Source organism: Pipistrellus hanaki (assembly GCF_964339955.1).
Source record: "Pipistrellus hanaki genome assembly, chromosome: 3".
NCBI lineage: Eukaryota > Metazoa > Chordata > Mammalia > Chiroptera > Vespertilionidae > Pipistrellus > Pipistrellus hanaki.
The window spans coordinates 108,203,348-108,216,762 of record NC_140505.1 but is presented as its reverse complement, the minus strand read 5'-3'; the positions used below and the strand labels follow the sequence as shown (position 1 = coordinate 108,216,762).

Genomic DNA, 13,415 nt, shown 5'->3' with positions numbered 1-13,415 from the left:
AATCCATACTCCTTTATAAAGCCTACAAGGCCTACCTGCTCTGGTCCCTACCTATTTCTCTGACCTAATCCCCTACAATTCTCCCCACTGCTTGCTAATGCTACCACTTTAGTGTCCTTTCTGTCCCTCACACACAGTCAAGCTCAGGGCCTTGGCGCTGTTCCCTGGTTTGCCCCAGATTTTCATTGGTTACATCCTTCTTGTAGTACTTCCTCGGTTCTTATAATATCTCCTCAGAGAGGCACAGTCTAATTACCCTTTGAAATCAAGGCTTTCCTCTCCCTCTTTCTCACATTTCCATGTTTGGCCCCCTTAACCTCACCCCTTGACTAGAATGTAACCTCCTGCACCTAGTACAGTAATGCATAGAAGTAAATGTATTTCATAACTTTACTTAATGAATGGCTGACCCTAGCTCTCAACTGTTAAGTAGAGGAATAGTTTCAAATACTAGAAGGGAAAGCACAGAGGATCTGGAGCCAGGTGGTTGAGGTGTGAGGGTTATCCTGCCACTCTCTAGCTTTGTGACTTGGGTTAACTGGCTTTTACGCCTAGTTTAAATCGATAAAACAGGGATACCAAAGCACTATAGTGATGAACACATGAAATAACACATAAGTGGGAGCTCGGTGAGATGCAAAGCGCTGATCAATGCTACCACAACAAGGTCTTATTTGAATGGGGTTGGTAAAAGAAAGGGCAGCAGCTACGAAGGGAGGCAAGGAGACAGAAACTGAGAGGGTACTTCTGAGGAATGGGAGGGGGAAGGGAGAACTCAAGGGAGGATGGGAGTTTTCCAGTAACTGTCAATCCTACCCTCCATAGCGACCTCCGTCCTACTGGGCCCTCGGGTCTACAGTCTTCCTGCTCTTTCCCCATCCCCGCCGGACGTCCTGAACTCCTCACCTCACAGGCCGCACCATGGCTCCCCTCCAGGCTGGATATTTGCTGCTTTCAAGTTCTAGCCGGCAGCAGAGGCGGTTTCAATTCCCGCCCAAATCCGGACCCCAGCTCTCCGCCCCGGGCCACCAGCCCTCCAATGAGCCACGGCCATCCTTGCGCAGGCGCACACGTCCGGGGCGGAGTGCTCACTCCCTTCTCCAGCCGGGGCCCTTCCGCTTCCGGTCCACCGGGGCCGAGTTTGACCTTTGCCGCTACGCTTTCGCTGCGAAGGTGGCTTTTGCGCGGACTCTGACATACACCATAGCAGTAGAAATACACCTCCTCACAGTTATATTGAGTGGCTACATTAGCACATGGTGGAACAAGGGGGCACTTAGGTAGGGAATTTTCTACGGGGTGCGGGGTAAGGAAACGGTGGCGGGCGAATCGGCTGAAGCGAATTTGCTGGCGGATTTGCAGTCATTAGGTCAGCTGACGTTCCCTGTGCCCCGGCTTCTTGACAGGTCCCTGAGTGCGGACCCTTCCGACTTCAGAACTTGGGGAGCTGAGTCCAGAGGTAAGAGCAGGGATGCCCCTTCAGAATGAACCCCCCTAATAGAGCTGCTATCCCCCCTCGGTCGCCTGGAGCTGCGAGGCCCCGCAGTCTGCCCTCAGAATCTCCGCTGTTGATTGAATGAGTTCGATTCTGTCCTTCCTCTCCCATGCCATCCCATTTTTGCATGGTAATCCTTTGCTTATTTCACCCGACGTTGGGCGGGGGGGGGGGGGGGGGGGGAGTGGGGAGAGGGAACTAAATAATCATTTGTAGAAACAAGTCTAAATGTTGAACCGATTGAAACTAAAGCTAATGGTTATTATTTACCAAAAAATATTTAGCCAAGGAAAGAAGAGCAGAACGAGTGTTCTAGGGAAAGGAAAAGCATTTGGAAAGGTTGGGAAAAGCATTCAGCAAATTTGTTGTCTTTGGGAAGAGGGGTGCAGGTGCAGGTGCTGGTGAGGAAAAAGCCGGGAGATATAAGGGGAGGCATTGCAAACTGGGTTGACATCCCTCCCCCCCTCCCCTCATGCACGAATTTCATGCACTTGGGCCAATAAAATGTTATACAAGTGTTTTAAGCAGGTAAATAACAAGGTATCTCCTTGTTGGGAAGATTACTGTGATTTGTGTCGTATTCTGTTTTGTCCCAGAGTAGTGTAAAAACTGATTTGATGAGGAAAAGCCTAGAGACTGTAAGTCTAGGAAGGAGGCTGGCAAACCTCTACACGATGTTGATTCTTACTCTGTTTCACTGGATTTTCTTCTTTCTCAACAGCATCCAGTTTGCCTTGTGGGATATTTTATACTTCTATTTTCTGTGTATCTTCTTCCCACATCAAAATCTTTCCAATATCCATCTTCCTCCCTCTACCCCCAGTCTGATCTCATACAACATCTAAGAATTCCATAATTATTTATTCGTCCCTGATCTGTTTCTTTGATTAAAAAAAAATATATATATATATATATATATATATATATATATATATATTATTGATTTCGGAGAGGAAGGGAGAGGGAGATATAAAACATCAATGTTGAGAGAGAATCATTGATTGGTTGCCTCCTACAAGCCCCACACAGAGGATGGGGCCGGCAACCTGGGCATGTGCCTTGACCAGGAATCTAACTGTGACCTCCTGGTTCATAGGTTGATGCTCCACCACTGAACCAAGCCAGCTGTGCTGTTTCTTTGATTTTGTGTTCACCAACTCTTTCATAAATGCTATTATCCTTTCATTATCCCACCTATGCATCTCTTCCTCAGACTCTTCTCTGCTCTTTTCTCCCTGTTCTTTTTTATGTTATTGAAAATCCTGCCTAGAAATGCAAAGTTCTCTATGGGCACATTTTTCCTTAAATAAAGCTTAAAAGAAACTGTCCTCATTTTTAAAAGATGCACTTCATTTTCACCACAAAGATGGAAACACAAGAATAAAAGTAGGAAAAACTAGAATAATTGGCTTCAAGTCACACAAAACCTCTGAGTAGTGGAATATTTTCTTGGAAGTGGTAGAGCAATGTTTTTATGGACTTATAACGTGCTGCTTTTTTGTTAGTTCTATAGATATTCTGCCAAAGAAGATGAAGAAAAACAGAGAAAGATTCTGCAACCGAGAGAGGGAATTTGTGTATAAATTCAAAATAGGAAGTCAGTGCTTAGAACTGAGAGTGCCCCTCCAATTTCCTGTTCAAGAGAATGCCAGTTACTTACATGGACGCCTGATGCTGCTGCACAGCTTGCCATGCTTTATAGAAAAAGGTGAGGACTGATTTTTAAAGCTACTTTATTATTTATCTAGAGTCTCTGACATTACAAGATTCGTATTAGAAAGCATAAAACTAAGAAGCATTGGAAAGAGCCGTAAAATATAAAGTGTTTAACTGCTTTAAGAATAAAAAGATTCCCCAGACCTTTGTTTTATTTAGTGATTTTTTCCTATAACTCTTGTAGTTGTTGATAAGGCAGGTTAGTATAAAAATTAAATCAATAATGAAAAACTAGTTACAAAGTCTGGAATAGAAATTTTAACCTCTTAACTTAGTTGAATGGATTCATAAGGCATTTCAGCTGTCAGTTATTATATTATAGAATTATATTGCTAAATGCATTGCCCCTTTAATGATCTGGTTCTCAGTTCCTAAAATGTCATGGAAGAGAAGGAATATAAATCGTTGAATAATTTTTGCTTATCTAAATTAATTCCATAAAGTCATCTATCAATATATTAAACCATTTAAAAAGCCTATGTCCTACTTCACAGATGAAGAAAAAAATTTAATTGAGAATGTGTTGGATCATAGAAAGTTAGAGTTAGGGAACCTAGAAACGTTCATTGTATAGATTAAGGAAATCTGCAAATAAAAAGGTTAAAATATTTGCCTAACGCAGTGGCTCTCAAAAGTTGTTCCCTGATCAGGAGTAGTAGCATCACCTGGAAACTTGTTAATATTGCACATTCTTGAGCCTCACCCCATTCTTGCTGAATCAAAAACTTCGGGTAGCATGCAGCAAGCTACTTCAGTAAGCTCTCCAGGGGATTCTAATGCATGCCACTGGTTTAAAGTAACGTGGTGGTCAGAACACAAGCATACTGACTTCTCTCCCAGTGCTCTTTCCATTATATCAGTTTTTTTAAGTATTATCTCTAAAATTGGATTTACCGGTATATAGCATCTGAATTACATCAGTTTTAATACACTAATCATTCAATTTCTTCAAATTCAAAGAATGTAACAATACATATATAGGAAACTTTTTCATTTAAATACAGTAACCTTCAAACCCTTGAAATCTATAGAATTTTTACTGTATGTGATTTTACCAACTCAGTTTCAAACTGAAACAACAAGCTTAAGAAATTATCATTTCAAATTGGTGTCAAGGCTATACATGAATCAAGAATTTTGACCATTGTCCATGCAGTAACCTGTAATAGTAAAGAAAAATGGTTGTGAAAAACCTTGTATGTATATATACATAACCCAGCGATGCCAGCAGTGGGGTAGTGAGGGCCTGAGGGGGGAGAGTTGGAGGGGATCGATGGAGGAAAAAAGGGGACATATGTAATACTTTCAACAATAAAGATTTTTTTTTTAAAAAAGAAAAATGGTTGTGAAGTAGATAAATTATCCCCTAAGCTTATTTTATTTTATTTAGATACTGGGGGAGGGGAAAGAGGGGGGCGCGTGGTCGCCTCAGCCTGGCCTGCACCCTCTCCAATTTGGGATTCCTCTCACAATCCAGAATCACTGGCTCCTAAGTATTCACCTGCCTGCCTGATGCCCCTAACTGCTTCCCTGCTAGCCTTATGGCCCTAACTGCTCTCCCCTCTTGGCCTGATCCCCATAACTGCCTAATTGCTCTCCCCTGCTGGTCAGATCCCCCTAACTGCCTATCTGCTCTCCCCTCCTGGCCTAAACCCCCTAACTTCCTATGTGCTCTCCCTCTGCACACCAATGCAAGAGTGCTGAGAGCTCTCCGCTGAAGCCCACCCCCTTCCTGACGCCCCCCTCTGGATCAGGATGCACCGAGGGCCTGCATGCACTTCCAACAGGTGTGTGTGTGGAGGGGAGGGCTTCCACCTGCGGCAGCCTCGTGTACCATGGGTGCAAGTCCCCACCCCATCCCTGCCCACCAGCTCCTATGTGCATGCAGCCTGGTCATGCTGTGACATCATAGGACCAATTATTACCTTTTTATTATATAGATTGTACTTGATAAAATAATTTAAAAAATATATATTTTATTGATTTTTTACAGAGAGAGAGGAAGTGTAATGGATAGAGAGTTAGAAACATCGATGAGAGAGAATCATCGATCAGCTGCCTCTTACACACCCTCCACTGGGGATGTGCCCACAACCAAGGTACATGCCCTTGACCGGAATCGAACCCGGGACCTTTCAGTCTGCAGGCTGACGCTCTATCCACTGAGCCAAACAGTTTTGGCTCGATAAAATAAATTTGACATTGGAATGCTTAGGTAAAATGTTTCCTGTTTTTGTCTGGATTTTGCTGATGATAGCATTTCTTAACCCTGTTATAGACTTAAAAGAAGCTCTGATCCGGTTTATAGAAGAAGAATCCCTCAGAGATTATGATAGAGAGGCTGAAGCATCGCTGGAAGCTGTGAAATCAGGTGAAGTAGATTTAGATCATCTGGCAAGTACATGGGCCAAAGCTTATGCTGAGGTAAGAAAATAGATCATATTATAAATTTCAAGGATATTCTGGACTTTGATGAGGATTTTTAAATTGCTAAGATAATACTGAAACAGGTGTAGAATCCTTTTTTCTTTAATTACAAAAATTTATTCCATAACATGTAATATCTATATATTTTAAAGGCTAATATACTAAGTGTCTGACCATCTGACCAGTCTCTATGACACTCACTGACCACCAGGGGGAAGGTGCTCAGTGCAGGAGCTGCCATGAGATATGGCTCTGCGAACCTGGCATCCACAAAGCAAAACTTAGCTTCCCCCAGTGGGACTCAGGCCCTGCCACCACTCTGGAGCAACAACCCACCAAATAGCAGCCAATGCTACCAAAATCCCATGGCACAAAATGCGGCCCACAGCCCAGCCCAGAAACGGTCACTATGGTGTGCTGGGTAATGACGTCTCATAGCAATGCCCGGCTTCCTCTCCCTAGCTTCCTTGCAATTTCTTCAGCCCAAGAACACCACTTGTTTTATAGCCAGGTTCAAACATTTCACACTCTAACCAAATGTCTGTGAAATGTTTTCCAGTGCCTTATCTCATTTGATCCTCGCAGAAGTCCTGGGATAGGTAGATAGGAGACTCTGTGGATTCCTATTTTCTTTTCATTAGCTGGAAAAACAGAGACTTAGAAAGTTTAGAAACTTGACTGGAAGGAAAAGAAGTAAGAAATGGTGGACCTTGAAAATGACTTCAGGTTTTCTCACTGCATAGAATATAGTCAAATACTGCTGTGGTTAAGTATTTTTCCCTTTGTTCTCCCTGTGTAATCTACACTAATAATCTGCTTCATGTTGATATTTACTGCTGTGTTGCTCACAATTACCTGAAAGAGAAGTTGGGGTGCTTCACTGGGTTGGAAAAGGTTTAGCTTAATCAGAAAGCAGGTCTATGGTAATTAAGCAAGTTTATTCTATATCTATAAAAGGCTAAGTTGACTCACGCATACGCGATACATATAAAGCTCTTGCTGGTGCCAATTGCACGTGTATGTTTCAATCTGTTATTGTTGATTATGAATTTGGTTGACACTTCTATTATAGAGAAAGGGCAAATAGCTATCCTATCTAATAAAAGAGTAATATGGAAATTGACTGTCACTCCAACACACAAGATGGCTGCCCTCATGTGGTCAAAGGTGGCTGCCCCCATGTGGACACAACATGGCTGCCATAAGATGGCCAGCAGGGGAGGGCAGTTGTGGACGATCAGGCTAGCAGAGGAGGGCAGTTGGGGGCAACCAGGCCGGCAGAGGAGGGCAGTTGGGAGGGACCAGGCCTGCAGGAGAGTGCAATTGGGGGGACCAGGCCTGCAGGGGAGTGCAATTGGGGGGACCAGGCTTGCCGGGGAGGACAGTTGTGGGCAATCAGGCCAGCAGAGGAGGGCAGTTGTGGGGGGATCAGGCATGTAGGGGAGGGCAGTAGGGAGGGACCAGGCCTGCAGGGGAGGGCAGTTGGGGGGGACCAGGCCTGTAGGGAAGGACAGTAAAGGGGAATCCAGGCCTGCAGGGGAGGGCAGGTGGGGGGACCAGGACTTCAGAGGAGGGCAATTGTGGGCGATCAGGCCAGCAGGAGAGGGCAGTTGAGGGTGATCAGGCCTACAGGGGAGGGAAATTGTGGGGGAGTCAGACCTGCAGGGGAGGACATTGGGGGGAATCAAGGCCTGCAGGGGAGGGCAGTTGGGGGGACTAGGCCTGCAGATTTATATACATTTTACTAATTTTCTTTATCTCTGATACTTCTATTACAGAGAAAGGGCAAATAGCAATATTAAAATATGTCCTCTAATTAATTCCTTTTTACTGTGCACAAATTCCGTGCACCAGGCCACTAGTTTTGGTATAAGTATATCCCATATTCTGTGGAACATAATTATAATAAAAAATTATTTGATGTTTATCTGAAATTCTAATTTAACTGGATGACCTGTATTTTAATAGGCAACCTTAAGCTAGCAGTAGTAGCTTATTTTCATCTGGTTTACTTTTACTCTTTTACTTACTTACCTTCCAACTGTTTTTAGATAGTTACATAACGTCATCATTTTTCCATTTAAATAATATACCTTATTTCATAAAGTCTAACATACCTTTGATCATAATACATACCATTATTTTATTTACTACTAAGAACACTTCTGTTTTTAAACTATGATAGAATGCCAAGATGCCATCAAATGTAAAATATTACTGATTTTTGAGAGATGAATAATAAAAAAATATGTATCTTAGAATTGATGAAATACAGTATATTCAGAATCTCTTATATGCCAGGTATAAAATAGTGAGCAAGACAGACAAAAGTGAAATTTATATTTTAGTTAGAGAGCCAGATACAAGAATATATAAACAAATAAATTTAATAATTGCTAGCAATAATGAATGAATTACATTCCTCTTTAACTTAGTCTATGAGAATTTGAAAGAAATAAATTTTATTGGGTCATATTTGTTATTCTAAGCAGTTTGCTCTGTGCCCAGTAAGGTTTCCTAGTTTACATAAAAGACAATACTATGCTTATATATAATTTTAATTATTAAAAGCTTAATTATTTTGTTAAAAAGCATAAATCTGTGACAATAACAATTTAAAGAATCACAATTGTTCTGCTGATCAAAGGAAGCAAAGTTATAAGATGTATTAAAAGAATAATTTCATTTAATTTATTGAACCAATATTTTTATACCTCTAAAATGGGTTGGGTGTAGAGCTGAGGATAAGTCTTTGCCCTCAGGAAGCATACAGTCAAGTAGGAAGATACAAAGAAATCCACAGACTGTTGTAACCTATGCAGTCAGTGGGATCAGTGTGGGATCATCTAGAAAAGTTGAGGAAGAAGGGATGATCAAGAAAGAATTTCTGAAGAAAGCAGTTTCTCCTCTAGGAGTGTTCTTATTTTGATATAATATCTGGGAGCAGAACCTCTCCTCTCCCTGACTTTATGTAACCAAAGAGAGAACTTCCTGAATACTAGGTCAATAAATGCTTATTTATTTATCTTTTTTTTTTTTTTAATATTTTTTATTGATTCAGATAGGAAGGGAGAGGGAGAGATGGAAATATCAGTAATGAGAGAGAATCGTTGACCAGCTGCCTTCTGAGCCCTCAGCTCGGGCATGTGCCCCTGTCTGGAATCGAATCTGGGACCCTTCAGACTGCAGGCTGATGCTCCATCCACTGAGCCACACCAGCTAGGGCTGTTTATCTTAATATAAAAAACTAGAGGCCCAATGTACAAAATTTGTGTAAGAGTAGGCCTTCCTCTGCCATCTTCTGGTGGCCATCTTGTGTCCACATAGGGGCAGGATCTTTGACCACATGGGGGCAGCTATCTTGTGTGTTGAAGTGATGGACAATCTGCATATTACTCTTTTATTAGATAGGATAGAGGCCTGGTGCATGGGTGGGGGCCAGCTGGTTTGCCCTGAAGGGTGTCCCAAATCAGGGTGGGGGTTCCCTTGGGGCGTGAGGCCTGTGGCGGTTTGCAGGCAGGCTGGCCACGCCCTCTGGTGATACAAGTAAAGGCCCTTGTATCTGGAATTTATTTATCTTCTACAATGGAAACTTTGTAGCCTGAAGTGGAGCCAAGCCTCCTGCTTACTCTGTGGCAGCAGCCATTTCTGTTGGAATTTATTTATCTCCTATAATTGAAACTTTGTAGCCTTAAGCGGAGGTCAAAACAGGCCAGGGCTGCAGAAACTTGGCTTCCTCCATTGCCAGGGGAAACCCTAGCCTCCTGCTCTCCCCAGCTCCATGGCTGCTGCCATTTCTGTTGGGATTTATGTATCTTCTATAATTGAAATTTTGTAACCTTAAGTGGAGGCCTCAGCCAGGGTGTGTGGAAAGCTTGGCTTCCTCCATCACCAGGGAAACCCAAGCCTCCCTCCTGCTCTCTCTGTGGCTGCCGCCATCTTGATTGGGTTAATTTGCATACTCGCTCCTGATTGTCTGCTGGGCATGGCTGGTGAGTGTAGCAGAGTGATGGTTAATTTGCATATTGCCCTTTTATTAGATAGGATAATAAAGGGGTAATATGTAAATTGATTGAATGGCGGAATGACCGGTCCTTATGATGCACACTGACCATCAGGGGGCAGATGCTCAATGCAACAGCTGCCTCCTGGTCAGTCTGCTCCCACGATGGGAGCGCCGCTCAACCACAAGCTGAGCTGATGGATGGCTGTCAAGCGCAGTGGTGGTGGAGGGAGCCTCTCCCAATTTTGTGGCAGTGCTAAGGATGTCTGACTGATGGCTTAGGCCTGCTTGGGGACATCCCTTGAGGGCTCCCAGACTGCTCAAGAGGGACTCCCCGAACCCCCATGAGGGCATGAATATTGTGCATCAGGTCTCTAGCACATTATACTATAAAAAAGCAAAGATCATCACCAGTCCCACTGCCCTGAAATAGCCATCATCAGCATTTTATTAATCACATCCTTGTGTGTATATGCTATTTAAAGAAATTGGGTTATAGCATAATGTTTTATTTTGTTTTTATTGTGCACACTTCCCATCTCTTCCTCCACATTACCCTCTCTCCATCCTTGCCTTCAGGTAACCCATGTTAACAACTTAGTTTATATCTTTTAATTTTTGTGTGTTTACTCAGATAATCATAGATAACCAATATATACACTTATATAAAAAGACAACGTCTTTCTGTCCTTATCTGATGTACAAAAATAGAATCATAATATAATAGTACATGCTTTTCTAATAGTGTGTTAAATAAAAATCCTACATTGTGATTTAAGAATGTCTGTGTATCATTTGTAGACCACATTAGAGCACGCAAGGCCTGAAGAGCCCAGCTGGGATGAAGATTTTGCAGATGTGTACCATGACCTAATTCATTCTCCTGCCTCTGAAACGCTCCTAAATTTGGAACATAATTATTTTGTTAGTATCTCAGAACTGATTGGTGAAAGAGACGTGGAACTGAAAAAATTACGAGAGAGGTATTTAAAATTTCTTGCATTATCATAATTAAATGTTACATCATCAATTGTGTCCTACAGAACTTGTTTTTATTTTGTTATAAAATTTAAGAGTAAAATAGAAAAAAATTCTTTCATATTAGAAATTTTCTTGTGTGTTTAAATATGTAATTTCAACTGGGAAATCCTCTTAAGTTTATAAAACTTCTCAAGTGATTTACCAAAATAAATAATGGTGACTTTATATATTCTATTTCTCATAAGAAGAATAGCTTACTTCTGATCAAAGTGTTTTGGATGCTGTCTTAGTCAGTTCAGGCTACTATAGAAAAATACCATAGACTGGGTAGTGTAAACAACAGAAATTATTTCTCATTCCTGGTTTATGGATAGTACCTTCTTGATGTGTGCTCACATGGCCTTTCCTCACTGTGTGCTCCTACTGTGTCTTTTCTAGAGTGAGAGCTCTAGCATCTCTTCCTCTAATTCCATTATGAGGATTTCAATTTCATGGCTTTTTCCAAACCTAATTACCTCCCGAAAAGCCCTACCTTCAAACACCATCACATTGCAAGGGGCAGGTTAGGGTTTCTTTTTTTTTTTTTTAATATATTTTATTGATTTTTTACAGAGAGGAAGGGAGAGAGATAGAGAGTTAGAAACATGAGAGAGTCATCGATCAGCTGCCTCTTGCACACCCCCTACTGGGGATATGCCTGCAACCAAGGTAAATGCCCTTGACCGGAATCGAACCCTGGACCCTTCAGTCCCCAAGCTGACGCTCTATCCATTGAGCCAAACCGGTTTCGGCAGGGTTTCAACATATGAATTTGGAGGGACACAAACATGCAGTTCATAACAGATGCCCTATCTCATTTATCCTTACCACAACCCTACTGTTACACCCATTGTGCAGATGAGGAAACTGAAGCTTCAGTAACTTACCTAAGGAAAAGCTAGAATTTGAAACCAGGAAGTCTGACTCTAAAGCTATTAAGCACTATGCCATACTGCTCCCTATTCAGGACCTATTTAAAACCTTGATGTGACTCTCAATTCATTTTGTAAGCTTATTTATATGCCGGGGGGGGGGGGGAGGGGGGGGGCGGCAGCGGGACGGGACAAAAACACTAGTTATATTCCAAGAAATGTTGATTAGATTTAAATTCATTTTGTATGAATTAGTTAATACAGTATGCAAACTGTTTTTACGATCCATTTTTTTTTCTTCAGAGTAAGTAAAAAATTGCTAGCATTATTTTAAAGCATTACTTTCTAGACTACTTCCTACTAATTCTATAACTAGTAATTCAGGACACACTTCTTCCAGATAACCCATTTTGATCTAGCTGGCTCTAATTACATTAAGATAAAAACATTTATTTAAGATTTTAGGTATATGTGGCATTAAAATAATTTTTTAGTGTTGCTGATGTAAAATTTCTTAATTGTGAAAGTATATTAGGAAAAATTACATATTATGAAATTAGTCCCAAAGAAATAAATTTAAATTTTTTAAAAATATATATTTTATTGAGTTTTTACAGAGAGGAAGGGAGAGGGATAGAGAGTTAGAAACATCGATGAGAGAGAAACATCGACCAGCTGCCTCTTGCACACCCCCTACTGGGGATGTGCCCGCAACCAAGGTACATGCCCTTGGCCGGAATCGAACCTTTCAGTCTGCAGGCCAATGCTGTATCCACTGAGCCAAACTGGTTTTGGCCCAAAGAAATAAATTTAAAATGATGTACTGGTTTGCTTCTGGCCTTCATTAGGTTCTCATTAGGAACTTTGGGACTAGCAAGATGAGAATAATGTGTTATTTTGAGGGTTGTCATCATTTTAAAAAAAACTTAAAACACAGAAATCATTGCAAATAGATTTAATCATTTTTCTGTGGCTACTGTCTTTTGTATACCAGATCAGAGTTCCTATATTGCATAGATTTGTACGTTTTCATAATAATTCAACTCCTCTGGACCTTTTATTCTCATATCCAGTAAGATATTAGAACTGTTTCTGGATCAAAAAGAACATGATTTTTTGATACATTTGTCACTCTTTATGTGTTTGGATTTGCTGATTAGATGTTTTGAAACAGTTTATTTTTTTCTAGATGGGATACTTGTAGTATGGGTAGTTGCCACTGGGTAAATAGTTTAAGTTGTGTGCCTGGGGGAGAGAAACATTCTGTTTTCTTGTTCTTTATAAGGTAGCCAATAAAATTGTGAATATATTTTTAAGACAAGAACAAAATAAAAATTGGATTTTTAAATATCCTATATAATAAAAGGCTAATATGTAAATTGTCCCCTTGGGAGTTTGACCGCTCACTATGACATGTGCTGACCGCCAGGGGGTGGCGCAGAACGAAGGAAGGCCCTAATCAGCCCTGATCACCCACCAGGCCTAGGGACCCTATCTGTGTATGAATTTTTGTGCACCTACCTGTGTACGAATTTTCCTATCAGAGCTTCAAGTAATATAACTCATTCTGAATTTGTTCTTGGATCTCAGGTTTTCTGGGATTATAGTCATTCTGCTTATTAAGGTATATGAAAAAATTCTCAACTTGGCAATCTATAGTTTATATTAGTAGCTTTTACTGTCCTTTTATTCAGCTGAGAGCTACTCTAAATTGTGGCCCGCTTTGTTGCCTAGTCACTATACCTCCCAGAAAACTTCAATTGTGGCCATCAGTATTCTCTGACTTTCACCTTATGGGAAGAATTAACTTAACTAATTTTTTGCATTTATTGAAACTTTATACTCTTTTTTCTCTATCCTGAAATAGTTTTTTAGTAAAGTT

General features: G+C 41.2%; 2 protein-coding genes across 10 annotated transcripts in view; one reads left to right on the top strand and one right to left on the bottom strand.

The window, feature by feature from the left end:
- The window catches only part of RAD51AP1 (RAD51 associated protein 1), a 32,913-nt gene extending 31,814 nt beyond the window's left edge, over window positions 1-1,099 (bottom strand). For 5 of the 9 annotated variants that reach the window (XM_084880354.1, XM_084880358.1, XM_084880352.1 and 2 more), the window contains exon 1: window positions 907-1,057. In XM_084880354.1, the coding sequence (XP_084736480.1) occupies window positions 907-923 (17 nt within the window). In that variant the 5' untranslated portion in view covers window positions 924-1,057. Of the gene's footprint in view, window positions 1-906 lie in introns of all 9 variants that reach the window. The other 4 variants (XM_084880355.1, XM_084880357.1, XM_084880353.1 and 1 more) reach the window with 3 other exon arrangements.
- A 29-nt stretch (window positions 1,100-1,128) lies between these two features.
- FERRY3 (FERRY endosomal RAB5 effector complex subunit 3) overlaps window positions 1,129-13,415 on the top strand; it is a 48,009-nt gene continuing 35,722 nt past the window's right edge. The window contains exons 1-4 of the mRNA XM_084879266.1: window positions 1,129-1,459; window positions 3,001-3,203; window positions 5,490-5,635; window positions 10,443-10,624. Coding sequence (XP_084735392.1) covers window positions 3,026-3,203; window positions 5,490-5,635; window positions 10,443-10,624 — 506 coding nt within the window. The 5' untranslated portion in view covers window positions 1,129-1,459; window positions 3,001-3,025. The remainder of the gene's footprint in view (window positions 1,460-3,000; window positions 3,204-5,489; window positions 5,636-10,442; window positions 10,625-13,415) is intronic.